The sequence below is a fragment of the Plectropomus leopardus genome, chromosome 1 (genome assembly GCF_008729295.1).
Source record: "Plectropomus leopardus isolate mb chromosome 1, YSFRI_Pleo_2.0, whole genome shotgun sequence".
NCBI classification, from domain to species: domain Eukaryota; kingdom Metazoa; phylum Chordata; class Actinopteri; order Perciformes; family Serranidae; genus Plectropomus; species Plectropomus leopardus.
Genome location: NC_056463.1, coordinates 40653798 through 40677670, shown reverse-complemented (window position 1 = coordinate 40677670; position 23873 = coordinate 40653798). Strand labels below are relative to the sequence as shown.

At 42.1% G+C, this 23873-nt stretch overlaps 1 protein-coding gene across 2 annotated transcripts in view; it reads left to right on the top strand.

Moving 5' to 3' along the window:
* Nucleotides 1-21743, top strand: part of si:ch211-71n6.4 (para-nitrobenzyl esterase) — a 40346-nt gene extending 18603 nt beyond the window's left edge. Inside the window, exons 4-10 of one of the 2 annotated variants that reach the window (XM_042485266.1) lie at nucleotides 8188-8295; nucleotides 9558-9754; nucleotides 14183-14382; nucleotides 14467-14525; nucleotides 15168-15335; nucleotides 21052-21110; nucleotides 21237-21743. In XM_042485266.1, the coding sequence (XP_042341200.1) occupies nucleotides 8188-8295; nucleotides 9558-9754; nucleotides 14183-14382; nucleotides 14467-14525; nucleotides 15168-15335; nucleotides 21052-21086 (767 nt within the window). In that variant the 3' untranslated portion in view covers nucleotides 21087-21110; nucleotides 21237-21743. Of the gene's footprint in view, nucleotides 1-8187; nucleotides 8296-9557; nucleotides 9755-14182; nucleotides 14383-14466; nucleotides 14526-15167; nucleotides 15336-21051 lie in introns of both variants that reach the window. The other variant, XM_042485258.1, reaches the window with a different exon arrangement.
* The last annotated feature ends 2130 nt before the right edge of the window (nucleotides 21744-23873 follow it).

Genomic DNA, 23873 nt, shown 5'->3' with positions numbered 1-23873 from the left:
AAAAAAAAAATCATATCCCTCCTCCCCCTCCTACTGCCTCGCACTGTGTGATTTCTGGGCAGATGAAAGATGACCATTGTGACAGGAACATGGCGATATCTTTGGTCGTGGCTCTAAAACGGTGGTCCTACGACGCACAGTGAGAGAGGCTCAGCCATTGCCATTATCACAGTCTTGCGATCAAAGACAGCCAGGGAGTTCCTGACAGTGTCAGAAATTTGGAATGACCATTTTATTGGGCGGGTTTCCATTACAGATTTGTTCAAAAAGTTAGCAATATTTTCAGAATGGCAATAAATGCTGACAATCAAATGTCGAAAAATGTCCACAGAATGATGTTCTGCGAGTTCTCCTCTGGTGATAATATTCCAAAAAGCATGGTGATGGACGTTCAAAACATTAGCAGCTTTATTTCTATTGCAGCCACCACACTAGCCGTCATTATTTCCAGTCGAGGGCGAGTTATGGAGCCATAATGGAAAGGCAAGTCCCTTATATGTGGGAGCGGCCACGTATGAGGGATTTCTGGGAGGTGATAGTCGATAATTTCACAGAGGAAATGTCGATTCAAAACTTCCAGATGACACACTCAACTTTTGGGTTATGCGATGCAATTACACCTCTTGTAGCTCCTGCTGCATCATGAGGGAGCCAGTTCCTACTGAGAAGCACATAGCCATAGCATCATGTGAGCTAGAAAAGCCAAAAAAGTGTTTCCATTGCAGCTTTTCAAAAAATGGCTCTTTAGAATTGCCTGAAATACCACCTCATGGTAGCGTAAAAATTTTGCCATAAATGGGAGTTTTTTTGTGTTTCCATTAGACATATTTTATATTCACAATTTCAAATTGCGCAGTTGGGGATGGAAATGGAAACCCACCTACTGTGTGACTGCTGTTATGACTGATGTCTGCTAACCAACCAATTGAAATGCAGCATGAAATGATGCACTGATCAGTGTGCTAAATGCTAGTAGATGCTAACAATCACTTTGAGCTCTCATTGTAGAATTGGTGTGGCCTCTTTCCTCAGCCACGACTGTGTCCACATTCTCCTCCTCTTCTTCAGACCTTTTTAACTTATTCTTTTAATTACTTCACACACAAAACACACACAATAGGAGATGCCTTTCACATAATTATGCTTGTCTGTGTTTCTTATCCTTTTTTTCACATTTCCTTTCCATCAGTAGTTTTTGGGAATATTCCCTTACATTAACATTCAGCTGGACATACATTCATACTCAAAACATATTCGCTTACATGTTTACTCATGCACACACATACTTACACATATTTATATCAATATAGACGCATACTTCTTCACACATGCACCTATTTATCTCCCTGACTACAAATCTACAAACGTACTCAGAAATGTCACCATTTTGTATATCCTAATCTTAAGACTAATTCAATATGTTTAACAAACTTGTTTCAGTTTATTTAAAGCACAAGTGATTTAAAATAATAATAATAATTAAATATATGTGTATGTGTGGAGACATATAAATATAAACACATATATAAATAAATAAATTTTATGTTTTTTTGGTGTTAGAGGTGACAATCACGGGTTTCCATTTATTTAAAAAATTATTTGTTTGTAACTGTAGTCTTGCTGTGATTTCGTCCATATTGAGAGCATTTTTAGTCTGTTTCTCCATTATATCAAACTGGGGGGCTGTGGCTTTAACCAGGTTGCTGTTATAGTTTTCTTTGCTGTTAAAAGCAAGATTCTCAGAAAGGAGATCAAGTCTCTGTCAGAATGATTGTCGGGAGCTACATCCAGTAAGAAAAAATGAAGGATCCATATTCAAGTTGACGCCTAAAATGTTATTTATTTATTATTGTATGTTTTTCCAAAATTCAACAAGCATTGGGCAGTCCCAAAAGATATGTGTAAAATCATCAACCAACCCACATCCTCTCCAGAATAACTCTGATGTATTACTGTATCTTGAAGTGATAGATGGCGTTAAAATATCTCATTTTGACTTTCCAGTCAAACTCCCTCCACAATTGGCTGTTTATTTATGTCCCTCTTAAAAAGGATCCTCCCATTTTTCATCTGTTATGATGTTTGTTTCCAGTTCCCATTTTTCTTTAACTCTTAAGTTGTTATCCTCAGATTCATGTTGCAACGCCTTGTAAATCTTTGATATAACCCCTTGCTCAGTCTCATTATCTACAAAATACATAAATACTTCTTCTATTTTGGATGGTGCTCTGCAAATATTATCCCATTCTTTATGTTTCTGCAGATAACTCCTTCTTTACAAGAATTTATGAAAATCTTGTGCTAGAAAATTAAATTCCTTCTTAAGTTGTTCTAATGACTTCAAGTACTGTCCTGTGAACATTTGCACAATGTAAATTAAGCCTTTATCTGCCCATATGTTGTAACCTGCATCCATGGTGGAGGGTTTAAAGTCTGGATTTCTCGCTATTTTTGTAATTGGAGTTGGATCTTCCTATTTTTTTTTGTAGTATTGCACGTTTTCATTGTTCCCTTAATACAGTCATTCATAATCTTCACTCCTTTCTGTGCTTTTTCTGTCAGAAATAGAAGTGCCTCTAAAGATAACGTTTAACACGACTTCTGTTCCATTTCCACTCAGATAGCTTCTTTGTCATTAGTTAACCACATAACAATAGCGCTGTTGTGCTGCCCAGTAGTATTTTTTTTAAGTTGGGTAAATTTAAACCTCCCTTCTCTTTTGAACAAAGGAGAGTGCTATATTTAATTCTCACTTTTTTGTTTTGCCATACAAATTTTGATATTGTTTTGTCCAGTGTTTTAAAGAGGTAGTTAGGAACTTTAATAGGTAACAACTGGAACAAAAATATTAATCTCGGTAGAATATTCATCGGAATGTTTCTATTCTCCCTATCAAATTAAGCGATAGCTATATCCCTCTTGATTTCCTTGAGTTCCCATAATTCGCCTCAAGAAGTTGTGATATATTAGAAGTAATAATTATACCCAAGTGTCTAAAACAATTATTGGACCATTTGAAATGTACCCTTTTCTCCAATTCTGTTGAATATTTACCTGAAAGCATAATTGCAACAGATTTAGATTCATTAACTAAATAATAAATAAATAATGATAACTAATAATGATGGCTTCTGGCCATGTCGGTGGGTCACCAGATTAAAGAGCATAGTTAAAGACTTTGAACAAATTTGGTGTGACCTCCTCTTTGAAACATTTGTAGAATTCATCCATGAACCTGTCTGTACAAGGGGATTTATTACTTTTTCATTTTTTTAATACTATCTGACATTTCCTGTAATGAAATGGGCTGTGTCATGTCTGATGCCTCTTCTTCTGACAATGATGGTAACTTTAGTTTTTTTAAAAAAACATCTGTGTTTTCCATCTATGTCATTAGAGTCTGAGTCATGATACAGATTTTTATAGTATTCTGCAAAGGCTTCTGCTATCTCTGTGTTTTACCGCGGTTTGTTTGGAGTGAGGGTGACCTATATATGAAACTTTCCTTTTTGATTGTGCTTTTTGAAGTTGAAATGCTGATAGTCTACTGACTCTGTTACCCATCTCATAATATTTTTGACCTGTAAAACAAAGAGCCCCTTCTGCTTTATAAGTCAATAGGTCCTCAAGGTCCTGTCTAACTTTTTTCAGTTCAAGAAGAGTAGGGTTGTGATGGTGTGGGAACCATGGATGAGGGAGGACCCATGAGCAAACACTCTGACAGGTTTAGGGAGAAACAATCAATATCTTTAATTAGAATAATGAGGAGGAAGAGAATGGTAGTGGGGGAAGGGAGCTGGGGACCATGCGGGCACGGATGGCAGGTGAGGCTTTAGATGGTGCAGGCAGCATTGGCAGGTAAGGTTGGTGAGGTGGAGGGTGGTGAAGATCCCAACCCAAGGTGGTGGCTGAACACAAAGGCGAGGGGCTGGGTGGTGAGGCGCTGGAGCTTGGAGACGAGAGGCATTGGAGAAAACACAAAAAGGCACAATGAGCTAAAATCCAAAAAACACTAGAGAGAATCAAAAAGTCACAGAGAGAATCTCAGACTGAGACGGCCGATCTACCACTTGTGTAGTTGGCAATAATCTGGCGCTGAGGAGAGGTGAAGCCGGAGTATTTAAGGTGTAAGGAGATGATTGCAGATGAGGCGCAGGTGAGAGAGTGTGCCCAAGGCTCCAGCACCCGGAAGCCACGCCCAGCCCCTGCAACACAGAAGGACAGAACAGACTACCCAAGCATACACACAGATGGTCCCAAGCACTCACAAACAGTCACAAAAAGCTTTCCCATTTTACTTTCTAATCTTCTTTGTTTTGCCATTCAAGCCTTTCTTTGTCTGCATGATTTTCCGTCTTAGTACAGCACCCCCCCCACCCCCATTAAGTTGAAGGTGATACCTCCCCATTATCATTTATTTCCACATACACTTTAAAATGTTGTTTTAGTTACTTTACTGCCTTGCCATGCTTTCCATGAGAGTTTCTCCCAGTGTCTGCTGGCGAAACTGGCCACTTGATCCTGTCCGTTTTTTGGTGGGCATTTTATGCTGATATTTAATTGATGTAGCTTTGTTGCTGTAGTTTCAAATCACCTCCGTACAGATCACTCTGCTTTCTGATCCCAGCTACTTCACTTCATGCTTTGATCTACCGTCTTTTGTACTACAACTACAAATCCCAGCAGCCCAAAATTACACACAAATCTGTGAAATCTGTCTAATTTCCCATTTTGTACTATGTTGAAATTCCCTCCCATTATTATCATCCAATTTGCCTCACTAGTAATAACACTAGCTAAATGTTTGAAGAACACCTCATTCTCTTCTGGTGGAGCATATACATTTAATAAAGATATATTTGTATCGCCTATGGAGCTCAGTAACATTACATATCTTCCCATTTTATCTTTAATATCTTTCTCAACAGAGAATGGTACTGATTAATTTAATAGTATAGCTACGCCTCTCTTCTTACCATATAAGGCATTAAATACTTGATTTACCCATTCCCTTTTCAGTTTTTTGTGTTCCCCCTTGGTTAAGTGTGTTTCTTGTGTTAGAGCTACTGAACATTGCATTTTCTATAGTTGAGTCATCATATTCTTCCCCTTAATGGGGTGATTAACAGCATGTACATTATATGAAAAGTTATTTAACTTACTCATTGAATTTTAAATCTAAATTTTCCACCTCTGCACCTCTGTAAAATAAAAACAATAAAAAACAACTGTGCAAAATGTAGCACAGCAAAAGAGATAATAGGCATCTCGTGAAGAACTAAAACACTATAAAATAGCATGACCTTCAATTTCCCCAAATCAGAAAGATGTGGCTAATTCTCTCTGATGTTTAGGACTAAGTGCTCTTGCAACTTTCCAGATGTTTTTTAAAGGTCTTAAAACTCCAACTGAGTTGAAGTCTCACTCTCCAAAACCTTTTTTCATTGTCTTTATAGATTTTATGAGTCCTTTGACTAGCTCAGTCCTGTTTATCTTTTTTTCTAGTCAGGCAGCTCTGTATCTCTGTTGCTTATGTATCCTTCAGTAATATTACTGTTGTTTTTTAAATGTGTTTTGCCATACATGCTCTGTCTTCATACTTTGTAAACCTAATAAACCAGTTCACTCAAAAAGAGCATGCAAGTCCTCGTCCGTGATGTGTGGCGGTCCTCTTTTCTCCTTTCTGCCTGTCACTGTGGTCCAGCTGCCCTGTTTCATCACCCTCTGTAGCCTCTCTGTCTCCTCTTCCTCCACCTGGATCCTCATCTCTTTGAGCAGAGGTGCAGCCTCCTGCAGTGAAGCAAAAGTCACTCTCAGCTGCGCAGGATAGGGAGACTATGCCTTTATGTTTTTTATGATTAAAGTAGATGGTCCGTTGCTCGTCGGTAATGCTTTGTGTCCATACTTTCTGTATGACAAATTCCTTCACTTGATAGTCGAGGAAGCGAACAATAACTGCTCGTGGTGGGGCCATGTTGTCCTTCGGTTTGGCGACCAGCGAGCGGTGGGCCCTTTCAATGCAGATATCCATGTCTGCTGGAACTTGTAGTTGCGAGCGAATGAAATCCTTAACAAATCCTACCATCTTGTTTCTCTCAGAATCCTCTGCAATGCCACGTATCTGTACATTTTTACGCCTTGCTCTTGCTTCCAAGTCATTGCAACTAGCCTGAAACGGGTGTGTTTTGGACCCAAATGCAGTACTCTGATGTTCAATGACGGTTGGTTATAAACTTTATTTAAACCAACACAATCAAAGTTTAATCTGCTCAAAGTCAATGGTGTGGAAAGTTCGTTCTTCGGACTGAGAGCCCAAACACAGTCTCTGGGAATCCCACGAGGAGAAGAGACGAACCTTGCAGCAGCTGCAGCTGGTGAGCAGGAAGCCCCGTAGCTCGTCGAGCCGACGACGAGCGATCGTCGTCGGCTCAGGGATAGTCGAGGGGATAGTCGAGGGCAGGCAGGAGTTCTGTTACCAAGAAAGCAGTCCGCGATGGCAGCAGTACCGATGAGGAGAGAGCAGAAGGATTGTCGAAGCCAGGCAGAGGAGACGTTACCAGGAGAGCAGTCAGGATTCCGAGACGCCGAAACAGAGCACGTGGTCGGGGACAGAAGGCAGGTAGGTACACGAGGAGTCAGGCGAGGAGAGTTGGTCGGGGACAGGCAGAGTCGGCGTCGGAAGATCTGGCAGAAGAACGCTGGAAAGTCTCGCATAGTGCAGAAGAACAATCTGGCAGTGAGTGAGTGTGCTGGAGTGGCTTATATGCAGGGTTGATTGGTGATGAGCTGCAGCTGTGAGGTGAGCAGGCTGCAGAGGTGGGCGTGGTTTGCAGGTAGAGTGGAGCAGAGGGAGGGTGAGTGGAAAAGTACTGGCAGCTGGGAAGGAGGAGGCAGGCAGGCAGGCACCATGACATAGCCTCTAACTCAGCCTTTTGGTTCAGCTGTGTCACTCTTTCCTCTGTTTCTCCTAACTTTTCCTCCACATCGACTGTACGCTGCTCCAGCGAGGCTATTCTCTCCTTAACATTAGCCTCAAGTCTTGACAAAGATTTCTTGTTCTTGTTTACTGCCTCTCCATGCTCTTGTCTTAGCTTGCGTAGCTCCATTAAAATGATCCAGTCTTGTCCGCTGTCTCTGCCATTGTGTTTTGTTGTTGTTGGCGCTGCTCCCTTCGTCGCGCTGCTGCATGTAGTGTTCGCATTTTCCTTATTAGGTCTTGTCTTTAATTTACATTTGATTTCTGCTGGTTTTTTTCCTGAATTAGCTAGTTTTCAATCACTTTTTAGAGAGCGAGATTTCCCCCCGTCTCCTACAACATGGCGCCACCGGAAGTCCTTAAGACTCTTTTTTTACACACATAAATGCCACTAGCAAGGGCTCAATTTGTTTACATTTTGCTCTTACTACTACAGTGGCATAGACGGATGATGGACGGCGACAACACTTTGTGCCTACGTATTGACGTTGATGGGTGTAGGTCGTTGCCCTGAGTTTTATCTATTCAGTCTTTAAAGTAACAGTCCTTTGTATGCTCACTTAAAAACACAGGTTATAAAATAGTTATAATTGTGCAGCTCCTGGAAGTTCTTAGTAGCGTCTATTGGACTGTTGCAGTGTGTTTGTTGTGTGAAGTTACAGGCTAAAGGCTATAGTGGCCATTTTCTTATAAGCTATTTACCACTTAAGCAAAGTGTTGAAATATTTATAATGTAAACATTTTGCTAGCAGTCTGATGGAATGCTGAAAGGCTTTACCTTTCCATTAACATGTCCATACTTAACGAATGTTAATGTGAGTTGGATAAATGGAGCTCATTTCTGAGGTTGTCTCTTCCATGTTAATGTTTGTATTTTCACACTCTGTGGGACACAAATTAGCATGTTGTGACTCAAGTGGGTAATTTCTGTTACATAATCCAAACACACCCACTGTGACCTGGATGTGAAACGACCCGTTAAATGAGTGAGCCTCGCATGACATGATGGCGTGATGTTCTCCTGCTTCCATGGCCCATTTTCCCGTTCCCTCAGCTTGAACAGAGTTAAATTTAGTTCAAGCTGCTGGAGCGGCTGCAGCGGGCTGATTTTGTTTCTGACGGGGAAAGTAGGATGCCAGAAACAAGGCCACATTAAAGTAGGTTCTCATTGCTAATCGATCCCTCCCAACTCTCTGTCTGCCCCCCAATAGGGAACTATGGCTTCATGGACCAGATCACAGCTCTGAAGTGGGTCCAGAGGAACATCCATGTGTTTGGAGGAGATCCTGGGAAAGTCACTATAATGGGACAGAGCTCAGGTATGAAAACAGTGAAAGAAAGTACATGAAATGTGTCACTGGGTCCTGATGTCTGTCCTGCTGCATTTTTTTTTATATTTTCCAACAGTACCAGCAGTGACAAATTTTTAAGCAAAGCTTGACTATCATCAAAGGGACAATTTATTTTTTCGGTCCTATGCTCTAAAATAGAAAGAGCATGTTTCCTTTATGTGCTGTTGTCAAGTTAAAGAGATAGTTTGGATTATTGGCTGTAGTCAGTTTATTCATTAGTTCATTAGTTCATTCATTATTAACTCAGGCAGTGATACTCACTCTATGGCCTGCAGGTCAAATCTGGTCCCTGATAGGGTGCTGGGTGGCCCCCTAAAAATGTATAATATAAATAAAGTGATTGACACTGGGAATTGCTTTTGTACTTTATTATACATATGGTGCCAATGTGCATAAAACAGCATTAAATAGAGTCATCAATAGAGTGAAGTCAAGTCAGTTTCATTTATAAAGCCCATTATCACAAATCACAGTTTGCCTTCAAAGGGCTTTACAACGTACGGCATCCCTCTGCCCTTATAACCTAACATTGACTAAGGAAAAACTCCCCCCCAAAAAAACTGTAACGGAAAAAAAATGGTAGAAACCTCAGGAGGAAAGACTGAGGAGGGATCCCTCTTCCAGGATGAACAGATGAGCAATAGGAGTCGGAAATAGCAATTAAATTACAGTAATGACATAAAGGAAAAAAAGAGAGAGAACTTGTTTTATATGTATTTTAAAAGTCTAGTTTAGGTTGGACTAAACCTTCACTGTGACACTATAATCACTTTTCAGGCCATTGCTGAACATCTTATCTCAGAAACAGAAAGGAAGACATTTTGTCAGATACTGATGTGGTGACAGTGTTCTTAAAACTGTGCTGATTGTAGAAATCCTCTGTGCTGCTGGTGGAAGGTGTGTGTGCAGCATCCATGTTTTCATAGACATGGATGTGCACTGTAAGACAGATTTTCGGGGGAATGTTTAAAGGTATACTGCAATTCTAGTCTGTAATGTGACGAAGACAACGAGTCAAACCAAGGTGTAAAATATACCAGACTCCTGTTCAAAAGGGACTAAACAATGAAAGTTTGAAAATGTATGGCAAGACACTAACTGATGTATTTATCCATCACCACACCAAAGCGAAGAGTTAGATTCAGAGCACTGAGTTCAACCATCACTCTGACTTGTCTTGATCTGGTTCAGAAGTGTTTCACCTGCTCTTATTCTTGGACCTGTGGAAGGTGGGACATCAGTGTGGACCATGATGATGTCTCCGTTGGCGAAGGGTCTCTTCCATGCAGCGGTGGACATGAGCGGCTCGTACATCTTCAATGCAACACTCGAGCAGGCCGAGTCCAACAACCTGGTTTTCCTGAGGAAGACGGGCTGCACGGACCTGACCTGCCTCAGACGTCTCACCATCAAACAGGTCCTGCAGGTAGGAGACGGACAACTTTTCTGCTGTCTCTTAACTTTGGAGGAGTTTCAGTGTTATTAAAGTCATTAGAACAATTCTAAAAACAGGAATCACACAGCACAGTACGTCTTCTCTTTTTAATATTCCCTTTAATATTTGAGGATTTCATAAAATATCCAATTCATAGCTCATCTTTGCGATCTAATGAGACATTTTGATGGATTACAATGTCCTATCCAGGTATTAAAGCGTCTGAATGACAGTTTCTAATTTTACTGCCAGAGTTAATGAAGAAATTAGACACTAAACTTAATGGAAAGTTTTTAATTTGAACTTTTTCTCTGTGAAACTCCAGCTACAATCTGCCGCTGTAACTTAACAGCTGTATTCCCCACCTTCACTCTGAAACTCCATTAAGATTTATTAAATCAAAGATCCCTCTGCAGAGAAGCAAAACTAGTCATTTAAAAAAAGAGCTTCTATTCTACATGTCCCACCATAACCTCAGGGTGAATGATGAATAATGTAATTCATGAAATGAGATAACATACGAGCCCAGTCACTAAAAGAATGACTACTGCACTTTAATAAGTAGAGTAGTCATCATATTGTTATTACTAGCTTTACTAGCTATTCCAGCTGCCACTCAGATTGATTCTCAGACCCTGAACAGCATGTTTAATTTTATGCTTCCAGTTGCTTTTTTTTTTTTTTTTTTTTAATCTTTTTTAATGATTTGTGTGAAATACTGGGCTTTTTTTTCTTTATTTGTTCCATAAAATAAGCAACATTTATTCACGAGTTAAGGTTTTTGATGATTAATTCTTGATTTAAAGGTCCAGTGTGTAATATGTATGGCTAAAATACATTGTACATGTTGTGCACTGCAGCAGAGCTGTCCATCACCTGCAGCCGCTACACTCATCATGGATGCTGCCCTTGCGCAGGCAGGCACCCTGCTGTTCAAAATTATTTCTATGCAGCTGGTATATATAATTTTTTTCTGCGTCTGTTAAAAAGGATGACAACAAATACGTGTTTGTATATTTACCATGAGCAGAACTGACCTATTGCTAAGCCCTGCCCCCTAAGATCACTGGGGCAAACAGTCGGCACGCTGCTTAAACTAGCAGTGGCTGCTGTTAGTGTCAAAGACATACCCAAAGATGCTATACAGATCTTTTGAGGACAGAAGCTCCTTATTTCACACAGAAGCCACCAAAAGGGTGTTCACTCTGCTGTGATGTTTCAGTTCAGCCAGGAATATACCAATTTGTACACTGGTGAAACTAAACAACCATTTCACAAACGCACGGTGCGGCAGAGAACGGCCAGCTCCTCAGCTGTCCATTTACATCCTTCAAGGACAGTAACGCACATATCCTGACCAGAGAAGACAGGCGGTTTGAAAGAACAGTGAAAGGAGCCGTCTCCATCAAACTGGATGGACAGTCATTAACTCTTTGAAACCAAAGGCAAACATGGACGAAAAAGACAATGATAAACTTGGCAAGAAATATCCAACAAACTTTGAGAAATTAGTGAAAAGTAACAAGAAAAATCCTAAAAATGCATTTTTACAAGGGACGGAGGATTATTAGAAAATTTGCAAAATTTGGGTCATTTCTTTCTTTCCTTATTTTCAGGTATTTCTTTTAATCTTTTTCTAATATCTTGCCCATTTTTGAGCAATGTCTTGTTATGTTGCTCATTGCCTTCACCCCATGTTTTTGAGAGCATTCAAATTAGTTCGCTTCAGATTTAAAAAATGAAAGAGACGAGGTTGACTAGGACACCACTTATCACCCTCTGACAGTGCAGTCCTGAGTGACCTCCCCAGACCGCTTATCACCCATTGATACCTGGACCCATCTCACCCTAACAACCCACATGATGGCCAGGTCGGTCAAGGACTCACATGTGACCCCAGCGACTCTGAAACTCAGAGCTCACATCTAAGCATACAACAACTCTTTAAGGGTTTACACCCACACAGGGTTTAAAGCCTGCGATTCCTAACTAGTCTGCTGGAACTGAGGAAGCCTCTTGGACGAGAGGTGAAATGTATTTAAAAAAAAAACTCTAGCTAGTCCAGTTGTCTATGATATTGAGTCCTCCAGGGATGATATTTTTCTGTAGGCCAAGCTAAAGTTGCCCTGGTTCCCTCGTCAAAAATCCTATGGAATATTTCAATTGGATTTAGGATCATTGCAGAAAATTAGCTCTGTAGTAACCAAAAATGTATGATACTTAAATGATTTGTTCAGTAAGATAATTGCCACATATTAATAACACTTTCAGGATTTTTGAAGCCTTAATGCAGTTTCCAGAAGTAAAAAGCTAATGCAAGGCTAAAACGAACTACAATACTGTCACGTCGCCACTTGTTAGCAACCCTTATTTTTAAGATACATAAAGTCCACAGTGGGATATGTATCGGCATATTTTATGTTGTAGACCAAAACATGAAAGTTTCTTCAGCTTGTGTTAACCACAGATTTTACTTAAGGTGTCCAACCAAAAAAAAAACATTCCCAAAACCCACTGACTTTGAGACAAGGGAACCAGAGGTGCTGAAATGCTAATGTATTTCTGGGTTTTAGGACTCATCACTGGGATTCTCTATAACACTTGGATTAAGTGATTTAAACCAGTTAAAACAGTGAATAAAGCAGTTTAACTTTTAAAAAAAATCAACATTTTTCTGACGCTGCTCATTGTAGAGGGGCTTTTATAATATAGGCTGAACCTGTCTGAAGCCAGTGTTTGGTCTGTCCATTCAAGGCTACTGTTGAAAAATTGCAGTGCAACATGACTATCCATAGACGAAAATCTGCTCCCTACGTAGGTATAAACAGCTTATTCTAAAGTGACGAAAACACAACAATTTTTTATTGTCAGGTAATTATACACCGAGGAAAACATATTTCTGATATTATATTCCATTTCGGCCCAAATATCTCCCTAAATTCGAAACACAGGACCTTTAAAGGCTGTAATAATCCTGATGTATCTTCTCCCACTGTGCCATAGAGCTCCACTGTTGTCAAACAACTATTAAAACTGCATCAGTGAGTTACACTGTCACAAGCTGACATGTTCCTTCATTACCATGAACACACACACTGTAGTTTATTTGAGTCACCATCCTGCTGCCACAAATAGCCTACTCACTATGTGGCTAACTGAAAAAGGAAAAAGAAAAACGGAGGAGTTTAAAAATAAAACGAGCAAGAGAAAGATGACTTGAGTAAAAAGAATTTAAAATTTTGATTTATCAACTGATTAGGGATAAAGAGAGAAAAAAAATTGTCTTTTTTATATAAACTGAAAGTTTTTCTACATACTCTTATTTTAATTATTTAGCTAAGAGTGTAATTTGTTAATGTAACCTGTGGCTAACCCCAAACAGCATAGGCCATACATTACACACACATGCACACACACAGTTCCATACAGGGTTAGGGTTAGGGTTACCAAGAGACCAAGAGAGGTTTCTTTTTTAAGTTGGATAGAGATGGTTATATTTTTTTATAACAGCTCTATGTTTGTACTGTAACACTAGTATTGTTTAATGTATGTTATTTTTTTCTTTAATGTAGTTTTGTTTTTTTGTTGCATGGTGTCATTGCATCTCCACAGCTCCATAGTCAACATAGTTAGAAAAACATTATTGTAATTAAATAATCAATCAAAAAAAAAAAAAAAACAGTCTGGACAAAATACTGTGTGTCTAAAATCACTGGGGCTGGACCCCAAATATTCAGCTATATGAGTATTTGTTAATTGGGAAGGTTTTCAGTTTTCAATGTAGGCATGTGGATATTCCTTTTTTTTTTTTTTTTATTTCACAGAGGACAAATGCCATTTCAGTGTTTGTTTTAGAACTCTGGACACAGATTGTGGTATTGAGTAACTGTCGGAGTTCTTGTAACTTTACAAACTACAGAGTGTCACAATGGCTGACAAACAGTCAGAGGCACACTAAGTTCTCTCTCACCTAACACCGAAGCTCTGTGGCGCACAGTGTCTCTTTCTCACCTGACGCTAAAACTGTCAGGGGTCAGGATCCCATCTCTCCCTCACCTGACAGTGAGGTGTATGGTCTCTCCCTCACCTGTCAGTGAAGCCGTGAGGCGTACGGTCTCTCCCTCACCTGACAGTGAAGCTGTGAAGCATACAGTCTTTCCCTCACCTGACGATGAAGCTCTGGGGTGCAAGGTGTCCCTACGGTGTAAACCCCCCCACCAATCGAAGCTCCAATTGTTCGCAGTTGATTCATGCCAAATCTCCAGAGCCCAAGTACCCTTGACTTGGGACAGTCCTAGATATTACCTGGGTAAAAACATCAAATTGATAAAATTAGCAGCCCGACTTTATTTTCCTAGCACCTTTTAATCCAAAAAATATTCATAACCACCTTTAAAAAAATCCAAACTCTCCCCCCAGGCTATCCCATGGCAGGAGTACCCAGCCTGGGCAGCAGATGACCTCATAGACCTCCCTGTCAAAGGGAGGTTTATCGGTCCTGTTGCCGTGGTGGATGGATACGTCATTGAAGCTCCACCTTTTGAGGTGTGGAAGAACAAAGGGGAGCACAGTGACGTTCCTTTTGTCATCGGGACCACAGAGCAGGAGGCTGACTTCAGGTGAGAGCTCGCGTGGTTCAGATTCATCACTGTCCTCTGTTACTGTGATCCAACTTTCCTCCGTCCTCTGTGTCTACTCTGCAGTCCCCCGGCCGCAAACATCTCCATGTGGACATGGGAGGACTACCAGTGGTTCGTGACAGGTAACTTTAGTAACTTAAGGTAAAACAGTGCTGATGGGTGAATTATAATTCACCCATCAGCGAAATGAAATGAAAAGACATTTTCATTCACACTTTAAAAATCTTTGCTGGCACTTCTGGGGAAAATGCCAGAAGAAGCAGAACTGCAGTCGTTCAATTACTTAGCTAACAAGCAATGCAATGTAAAAATGGGGTCACAGACTATATGACCCCATTTTTACACTGACTATATAATATATATATATATAAGTCCAATATCAAAAATTAGGATTTACCTCAGATGCTTTACAGCATATGAATACCCTATCAAGACCCCTTTTTCACCTGTTCTGAAGTCATAATCAAAGGAGGACAACAAATCAGATCTGACTTAGATAATGGATCACCAGATTTTCTTTTTCTCCTCACTTGGCTCTCAGAGCTTCCATGTGGTTCTGAGTTAGCAGCAGTGTTTGTATTTGGATGCAAGACTATAACTAAAGACAGTGCTTGAATATTTCTGTTTACATCACTAAAATGTTCTTACTTATTATTTGGTAAAATGCTAGCTACCTATGGTTTTTAAACACACTGCGTACATTCTATCTGTATGCATCTCCAGTGATGTCTCTGACTGTCCTGCCACCTCTCTGCTCCACACAGAGAAACTTCAGTCCTTCAGTGAGAGTCTCCCCATAGAGGCGTTGAAACTGTATCCGAGCCCTGCCCACTGCCCCACCACAGACTGCTGTCCGGAGAGGGCCTACACCACCATGGTGTCTGACATCAGAGTCACCTGTCCCCTCAACGACCTGGCCTGGAGGGCTGCAGGTAAACTTATCAAGCACTTTCCAGGTGTAAAACAGATCCACGACTGGTGATTATTAACCCTTAGCAACCTAAGCAAGTTGGTTTAATTAATTGATTAATGATTAATTTTCAAAAGCATGGGAATAAGATAATGAGCAACCTAAGAAGACATGGCCAAACTATAGCTAGAAATGAGTGAATAATAACAATAAAAATTACCTGAAATAAACAAAACAAAGGGAAGTAAAAAAACAAAAACAAACAAGAAAATATCACAAAAATGTGCTAAAAACAGAAAAAAATTATATATTTACATTTTTTAATGTATTTTAAATTTGTAAGTATAATTAATGATTATAAGTATAGTTTTCTGGACTTTTTCGAATATAGTCTTTTTTTAAAATTTCCCCTTTTTGAATAAGTAATTAATTATCAGGTCATTTTCTTGTCACCTCAATCTAATTGTTGCTCATTGACTTTCTGTTCATGTTATTAAAAATGATCAAACCAATTTGCTCAGGTTTTAAAGGGTTTAATAAATGGAAGGGGTCTTAACACAGCAAAAGAAACTGGTGTCAATCCAGGTTTCAAAGAGTTAAAATCATGTTCATTTTATTTATATACACCAACATCACAAATCACAAATTAGCCTCAAGGGGCTTTACAGTTTGTACTGCATATTTAGAAGTAGATGTTTGCACAAAATAAAATAATCATCATGACAAAATTGATACAAGCAGTGCCTAAGTCACATGACCTCCTCTCTACCATTCACCCTGAGCTACATGGGCTACAGTGAAATCAGCAGGGTTGGGACTGGGATAAACAAATGCTCAAATGAGCCTCAGTTCACTCATATATGACCAAGCTACGAGTCAAATACGTTGTTTAAAGTAAAAGGAGGGGTCTCATGTTTATACGACTTTACAACAATTTTAAAGGCCTATGTGGAGTTTTCTGGTTTGTATGTTTATTAAGAGCCCCATTTGCTTCTGTTTTAAACAGTAGCTACTCTTCCTGGGATCTCCAGTATTTTCTGTTACAATATTTTATGCACAAGATTACAAAAACACATATCATAGCATTCATACTCACAGTTAGACTAAACACATTACAACACAAATACAACACACAGCAATGGATACAAACTCACTGTCTAATATGAATTAAATTTGTAAAAGAAAGAAGAAAAACAAGAGAAGAAGAAAATAAAACAAGACAAAGATATAAAGTTTAGAGCACAGAGCCAAAATGTTATCCATGTTTTTTATTGCTCAAAATGCAACCAATTTAACTGGTTGCTAATATGTTTGGTATGTGACACAGGTCAACCAAATGGTCCAGTAGCAACTAGCTGAAAGGGGGCATATGTACATCTGCCGTGGTGGAGTCAGACATATTTCCGTCAATAAATATAATCTCTCCCAGTGCTTGTATTCCAATTAAATGTCTTCATTAACTACAACCATAGCCCCACTTAACTGTGCATGTGTAACGGAGTTAAGCGATAATGTGATCCCACTTGCCATATGGAACACACTGCGGAGCACGGGAGCTGGGGTTTCCAATTGTAAGTGGAGGCAGCGAGGTCCGACTGTTGTTACCCCCCCGGGGTGCACAACCCCAAACCACAGGGGTGCTGCCTCCACTTACAATTGGAAACCCCAGCTCCCGTGCTCCGCAGTGTGTTCCATATGGCAAGTGGGATCACATTATCGCTTAACTCCGTTACATTCCCCTCTACTGATCTTCACTTGCCCATACAACCAACCCAAATGAAAAGAAAACCGAGACTGGACCGCACATCACTCAAACAACAAACATACCAGGCACCATAAACATCATTTCAAGAGGAGGGAATGGATAAAAAAATAATAATGATAATTTCAAAGGGTACAGTGCTGCTAATATCACAGATACCAAATACTCCAGTCAAAAGACTATTCCCGAAGAATTAGAATGAGGAAGGGTTGCAAAGCCTTCCGACACCCATAGGAAAAACATGCCCATATACATGTTAAACTACTTAGAAATCATGTCAGTAAAACAGCACACAAATTTACCACCTGGACATACCCATCAAGTAGTCACACACAGGTGAAAAAAATAAAAAAATAAAGAGGGGTAACAGGATCTTAGCTGTGGATTGTGAGATTCTGTTTCACTTTTTCAGTGACAATGGATCAACATAACATGTCAAGTGTTGGTAGGGGTTCTAGACAGTGGTTCAGTCAGTTGCCTATTCTTGATGGGTTTAGTGAAGGCAGACATGTTGCATCTACTCCTTACAGTCGTCCTGGGAGGCATAGCGCATGTGCCACTGCGCATGTTGGGGTGGATGGGGAGTCTGCACTATCCAGTCAGGATGTCCACGTTCTCAGTGACCTAGTGAAACAGATAGGCACCAGTATAGGTGAGAACATTGTTTCATGTCTTAAGTCCATTCCAACTAATGATGCCAACATGACTCAGTCAACCACAGCTGATCTTTCTAAAGTTAACTTAACAGTTACACATGACAGTTATGAACCACATCCTTTCAGGGGGGATGACACTGATAGGATCTCAGTCTCTGAGTGGGAGGATGCTATGAGGCTTTACCTGAGTAGGAGGGGCATTGAGCTGTGTTACCAGGTGGATGAGGTTTTGGGCAAGCTAAGGGGGAGGGCACGTGATGTGGTGACCATTGGGCTTCGTAGTCAACCCTCCTTAGACTTAAAGTCAGGCCCACAGCCTGTATTTGACATTCTTAAGCAGCACTTTGGTGACTGTGTGACCTCTTTCATGCCCCTTGCTGACTTTTATGACACAAAACCACGACCCGCTGAGTCAGCTGTTGACTATTGGATTCGGCTTAACAAAGCCATGGACACTGCTGTAGATGGACTGAAGAGACAGGGGAAGACTCTCGACAATCCTCCCCGTGAAGTCACAGTCATGTTTATCACCCACTGTCCAGATACTGAGCTGTCTCTAGTCTTCGGCTGCAAACCATTGGAGGAGTGGACTGCTACTGATGTTCAGGTGAGGTTGGACGAACACCTGCCTATAGACAAACTGACATCGTTGCAACGCGCTGATCCATGCCTGGTTCGGGTGCTCCACTTTGTGGAACGTCAGAGACGACCGTCGAGACGTGAACGCCCACATGAGCTGGCTGGAGCCTTGTGGCTTCTCTGGCACTGGGAACAACTCACCATCAAAGCGGGTGTTCTGTATCGCACATCAAAAGATGTTGTGACAATGAGAAAGACTTTCAGGTATGTCGTGCCTACTCACCTGAAAGACAAGGTCCTGAAAGGTATCCACGATGAGGCGGGGCATCAAGGGCAGAAGAGGTCGCTCTACTTGGCTAGACAGCGGTTTTACTGGATCGGGATGGAGAAGGATGTCAAGGAATACGTGCAACGCTGTCGGCGGTGTTTGGTCAGTAAGTCTCCCGAACCTGAGGCCAGGGCGCCACTCGAGAGTGTTAAGACCTCTAGACCTCTCGAGTTGGTCTGCATTGATTTTTGGTCAGCTGAAGACTCTTCCAACAAATCTCTAGATGTACTCGTTGTCACTGACCATTTTACCAAGCTCGCTCGGCCTACCTCTGTCCCAACCAGTCCGCCAAGGCTGTCGCTCATCAACTCTGGAACAACTTCTTCTGTGTGTATGGCTTCCCAGAGCGAGTGCATTCAGACCAAGGTGCGAACTTCGGAAGGAGCCTGATTGCGGAGATGCTCCAAGTCGCTGGCGTGGAGAAGTCTCATACAACACCTTACCACCCCATGGGCAATGGGGCAGTCGAAAGGTTTAATCGCACCCTTGGTAACATGATCAGGGCTCTCCCACCCAGAGCCAAACGAAAATGGCCCCAGCTTCTGCGTTCACTCACCTTCTCCTACAATGCGACAGTCCATGAAACCACAGGATTCGCACCCTTTCTACTCATGTTCGGCAGGGTTCCCAGATTGCCTGTGGACATGATGTTTCAGTCTGTGCTCATGGATGAGCGGGTGGTGGATTATGATGTCTATGTGCAGTGTCTCCGGCGTGACTTGGCAGAGGCTATCAGGATTGCTCAGATTTCAACCACAAAACAACAAGAGAAGCAAACTGAGCTATACAACCGCAAGGTGAGGGGTGCACCAGTGGAGGTTGGAGACAGAGTCTTGTTGGCTAACAAAGCACAACGAGGTCGGAGGAAGCTGGCTGATCGCTGGGAGAGTCATCTGTACACAGTTGTGGAGAGACAGGATAACACTCACACCTTCAGACTCAGGAACTGTGCGACAAACCAGGAGAAAGTGGTCCACAGGAACCTCATCATGCCTGTGAACTTCTTACCTGTTCCTACTGATCCGGAAGATGGTGGCTCATTTGCCAGTGACCTGACTGATGAGGCTGTGGATGAGTCTGTGATGGGTGCTGAACAGGATGGTTCGACAGTTCTTCCTACATGTGGACCTGAGGACAGGACTGTCTGTTGGATCTCTCAGCTTCCAGACTCCACCAGAGATCAGTCGACCTCTATGACCGATGTGGATGAACATGACCAGACCAGATCTGACGCACCTGATCAAGTTGACCCTGACAGTCGCACTGAGAAAAGACTTGACAGTTCAGATGAGACCAGTTCTGACCATTGTGGTCCTGCTGTTGATGCTGACTGCTCTGCCGACTTACCTGACTCTCAACCTTCTGTCTCTTTGCTCTCTCATCTGACTTGCTGCCTCCTGCAGCAGAGGCAGGGCAGGACCATTCCCGTGATAGTTTGCAGAAAATGAGGACAAGATATGGGAGAGTTGTTAGACCAGTCATCAGGTTTATTCAGAACATGCACCAGAAAGTTCTTGCTGGTCGCTAGTATTGTTTCATATAATGTACACATGTGTAGGTGATTATGGGCTCAAATATTGCCTATGAGTTCCTTCAATTTTGAGGAGGGTCTGGTTCTTATATATATATGTATTTTATTTTATTTTATTTTTTTTTTCTGTGATGGTTTGACACCTGTGTGTGACTACTTGATGGGTATGTCCAGGTGGTAAATTTGTGTGCTGTTTTACTGACATGATTTCTAAGTAGTTTAACATGTATATGGGCATGTTTTTCCTATGGGTGTCGGAAGGCTTTGCAACCCTTCCTCATTCTAATTCTTCGGGAATAGTCTTTTGACTGGAGTATTTGGTATCTGTGATATTAGCAGCACTGTACCCTTTGAAATTATCATTATTATTTTTTTATCCATTCCCTCCTCTTGAAATGATGTTTATGGTGCCTGGTATGTTTGTTGTTTGAGTGATGTGCGGTCCAGTCTCGGTTTTCTTTTCTTTTGGGTTGGTTGTATGGGCAAGTGAAGATCAGTAGAGGGGAATGTAACGGAGTTAAGCGATAATGTGATCCCACTTGCCATATGGAACACACTGCGGAGCACGGGAGCTGGGGTTTCCAATTGTAAGTGGAGGCAGCACCCCTGTGGTTTGGGGTTGTGCACCCCGGGGGGTAACAACAGTCGGACCTCGCTGCCTCCGGGGTAGGTGCATGAGTGTGACCTCTGTCTTTGTTTTATATAATTGCTTTCATTTTGATGTTGAGGAGTGGTTTTAAGTTGTTTTTGAATCATGAAGCTCCCGTATGGTCGAGCCTTTTTTTGAAAGGTTGACGATATTTGTCTTTTATTTCTGTTCGCAAATGGCTAAAGTTACACATGTTAGCTAACTTGCACTTTCTTTTCATCTTGCTCTTGCAGCCGTGTATGTGTATGTATGGGGCGAGCTGGACTGACTGTGTGCTGAATTTCCATGCCAGGTACGCTTTGTGTTGTTTTGTGTTCATTTGTGGATTGGTTGAACAGTCGGACCTCGCTGCCTCCGGGCCGTGTATGTGTATGTATGGGGCGAGCTGGACTGACTGTGTGCTGAATTTCCATGCCAGATGAGAATAAACTGCCGCCACGGTGAAAAAGTCTACCTTGCCATTGATTACACAACGCAAGAGGAGTATAAGAACCGCTACAATGGTGCCGTGACCCGTTCGTGACTGCAGTGGTACCGGCGTCTGTCCGTCTCCATGGTGACGCCGTGAGCTCGACGTGGGACCGGTGGCTCTTCACGCATCTGCGTCGCCTGTTCTTCATTCATTCCCTCGGTATCCTGAGCCCGTTTGTTGCATTGAACCAGGGTTTGGACTGTGTTTTTTTGTTTGTTTGTTATATGGTGGCCTGTCAGTGCCATTAAAAAAAAAAAAAAAAAAAGTTTCGTTGTGTGCTGCAGTAATGAACATGTTTTTGATATGAAGATGCATTTTAATGTGTGTTAGTGGGGATATATATTTCTCTTTTTGTCATTCGCTATCATAAGTGAGGCTCATTTAATATATAAATCCCCCAAGATATTTTTTTCTTTCCATTTGAGATAACTGTCAAAAAAAAAATAAAAAAATAAAAAGGGGTAACAGGATCTTAGCTGTGGATTGTGAGATTCTGTTTCACTTTTTCAGTGACAATGGATCAACATAACATGTCAAGTGTTGGTAGGGGTTCTAGACAGTGGTTCAGTCAGTTGCCTATTCTTGATGGGTTTAGTGAAGGCAGACATGTTGCATCTACTCCTTACAGTTGTCCTGGGAGGCATAGCGCATGTGCCACTGCGCATGTTGGGGTGGATGGGGAGTCTGCACTATCCAGTCAGGATGTCCACGTTCTCAGTGACCTAGTGAAACAGATAGGCACCAGTATAGGTGAGAACATTGTTTCATGTCTTAAGTCCATTCCAACTAATGATGCCAACATGACTCAGTCAACCACAGCTGATCTTTCTAAAGTTAACTTAACAGTTACACATGACAGTTATGAACCACATCCTTTCAGGGGGGATGACACTGATAGGATCTCAGTCTCTGAGTGGGAGGATGCTATGAGGCTTTACCTGAGTAGGAGGGGCATTGAGCTGTGTTACCAGGTGGATGAGGTTTTGGGCAAGCTAAGGGGGAGGGCACGTGATGTGGTGACCATTGGGCTTCGTAGTCAACCCTCCTTAGACTTAAAGTCAGGCCCACAGCCTGTATTTGACATTCTTAAGCAGCACTTTGGTGACTGTGTGACCTCTTTCATGCCCCTTGCTGACTTTTATGACACAAAACCACGACCCGCTGAGTCAGCTGTTGACTATTGGATTCGGCTTAACAAAGCCATGGACACTGCTGTAGATGGACTGAAGAGACAGGGGAAGACTCTCGACAATCCTCCCCGTGAAGTCACAGTCATGTTTATCACCCACTGTCCAGATACTGAGCTGTCTCTAGTCTTCGGCTGCAAACCATTGGAGGAGTGGACTGCTACTGATGTTCAGGTGAGGTTGGACGAACACCACCGGAAGAGGCGCCTCCAGCAGCGTCAGTCTTCACACCCGGCCGGTAACCTGCAATCCAACCAGGCTGCAAACGTTTTGCAGTGCCACGCCCAATCTGCTGGGGGGGCCCCTGCCCCGGCCCCTCAACCAGTTACAGCCAGCAGAACATCACAGTCTGAAGGGCAGTCACTTGAGCATGTTATCACTCTCCTTGAGCAGCTACTGCAGCGAGAGGCGTCCCGTCCTTCCAGGTCGCCAAGGTCAGGTGCTGGTGGCCGCAGCAGGTCTCGGGGTCCGTGTGCTGTTTGTGGGGGCGACGACCATGACACCATGTCTCACTGCAGGAGAGAGCGGCTTTGTTTTCGCTGCTATGCTACTGGACATCAAGCTGTGACCTGTCATAGAGCTCCTCCTTCTGACTTACCTGCTGCTCAGCCTGGTGGTTCCAACCAGCAGGGAAACTAGCTGGCCCACATGAGCAGGGGAGTAGTGTAGGGCCAAGTGAAATGTCCCCACAAGGTTCTGATGATGTTGATCTTGAGTCAGTATACTCACAGTTCTGCTCTTTAGCAGGTGATAACCCCACTGTGATTATTCAAAATACACAAAGACTGTCTGCAACTGATACCCTGTTTCACACTGATGTGCTGATCCAAGATACTGTGAAACTTAGAGCTATGCTTGACAGCGGCTCTATGGCCTGTTCCTTGAGCTCTCAGGTGCTCCCCCTCCTGGAGCAGAACAATGTTATTTCTCCTGACTCTGTTTCCCCTACTTCAGTTGTCCTTGTTGGATATGGAGGTTCGAGAACAAACCCTGTTGGCGTGTGTGAGCTGCAGATGAGGGTGTTTGGCTGTTGCTTCTCGGTTCCGACGCTCATCGTGGAGGGTCAAGGTGATGATCTCATTCTTGGCAGCAATGTCATGAAACATCTCATTCGGGTGCTGAAGCATTCTGGAGACTTTGGGGGGAGTACGTTTCTGTCTGGTCAGATCCCTGTGGAGGAAGGGAGCCTGCTGCAGCTGTTGACCACTGTGGAGACATGGAGAGGTCATGAGTGTCCTGATAAGATTGGCACTGTTAAGCTCAAACATGCTGTGACCCTGGAGCCCTTGACAGAACACTTAGTTTGGGGTCGCCTACCTGCTCATCTATGTCTCTCAGCTGGCAGCACGGTGGTTGTCGAGCCAAGTGAGTCAAGAACAGTGCCACGTTCAGTGAT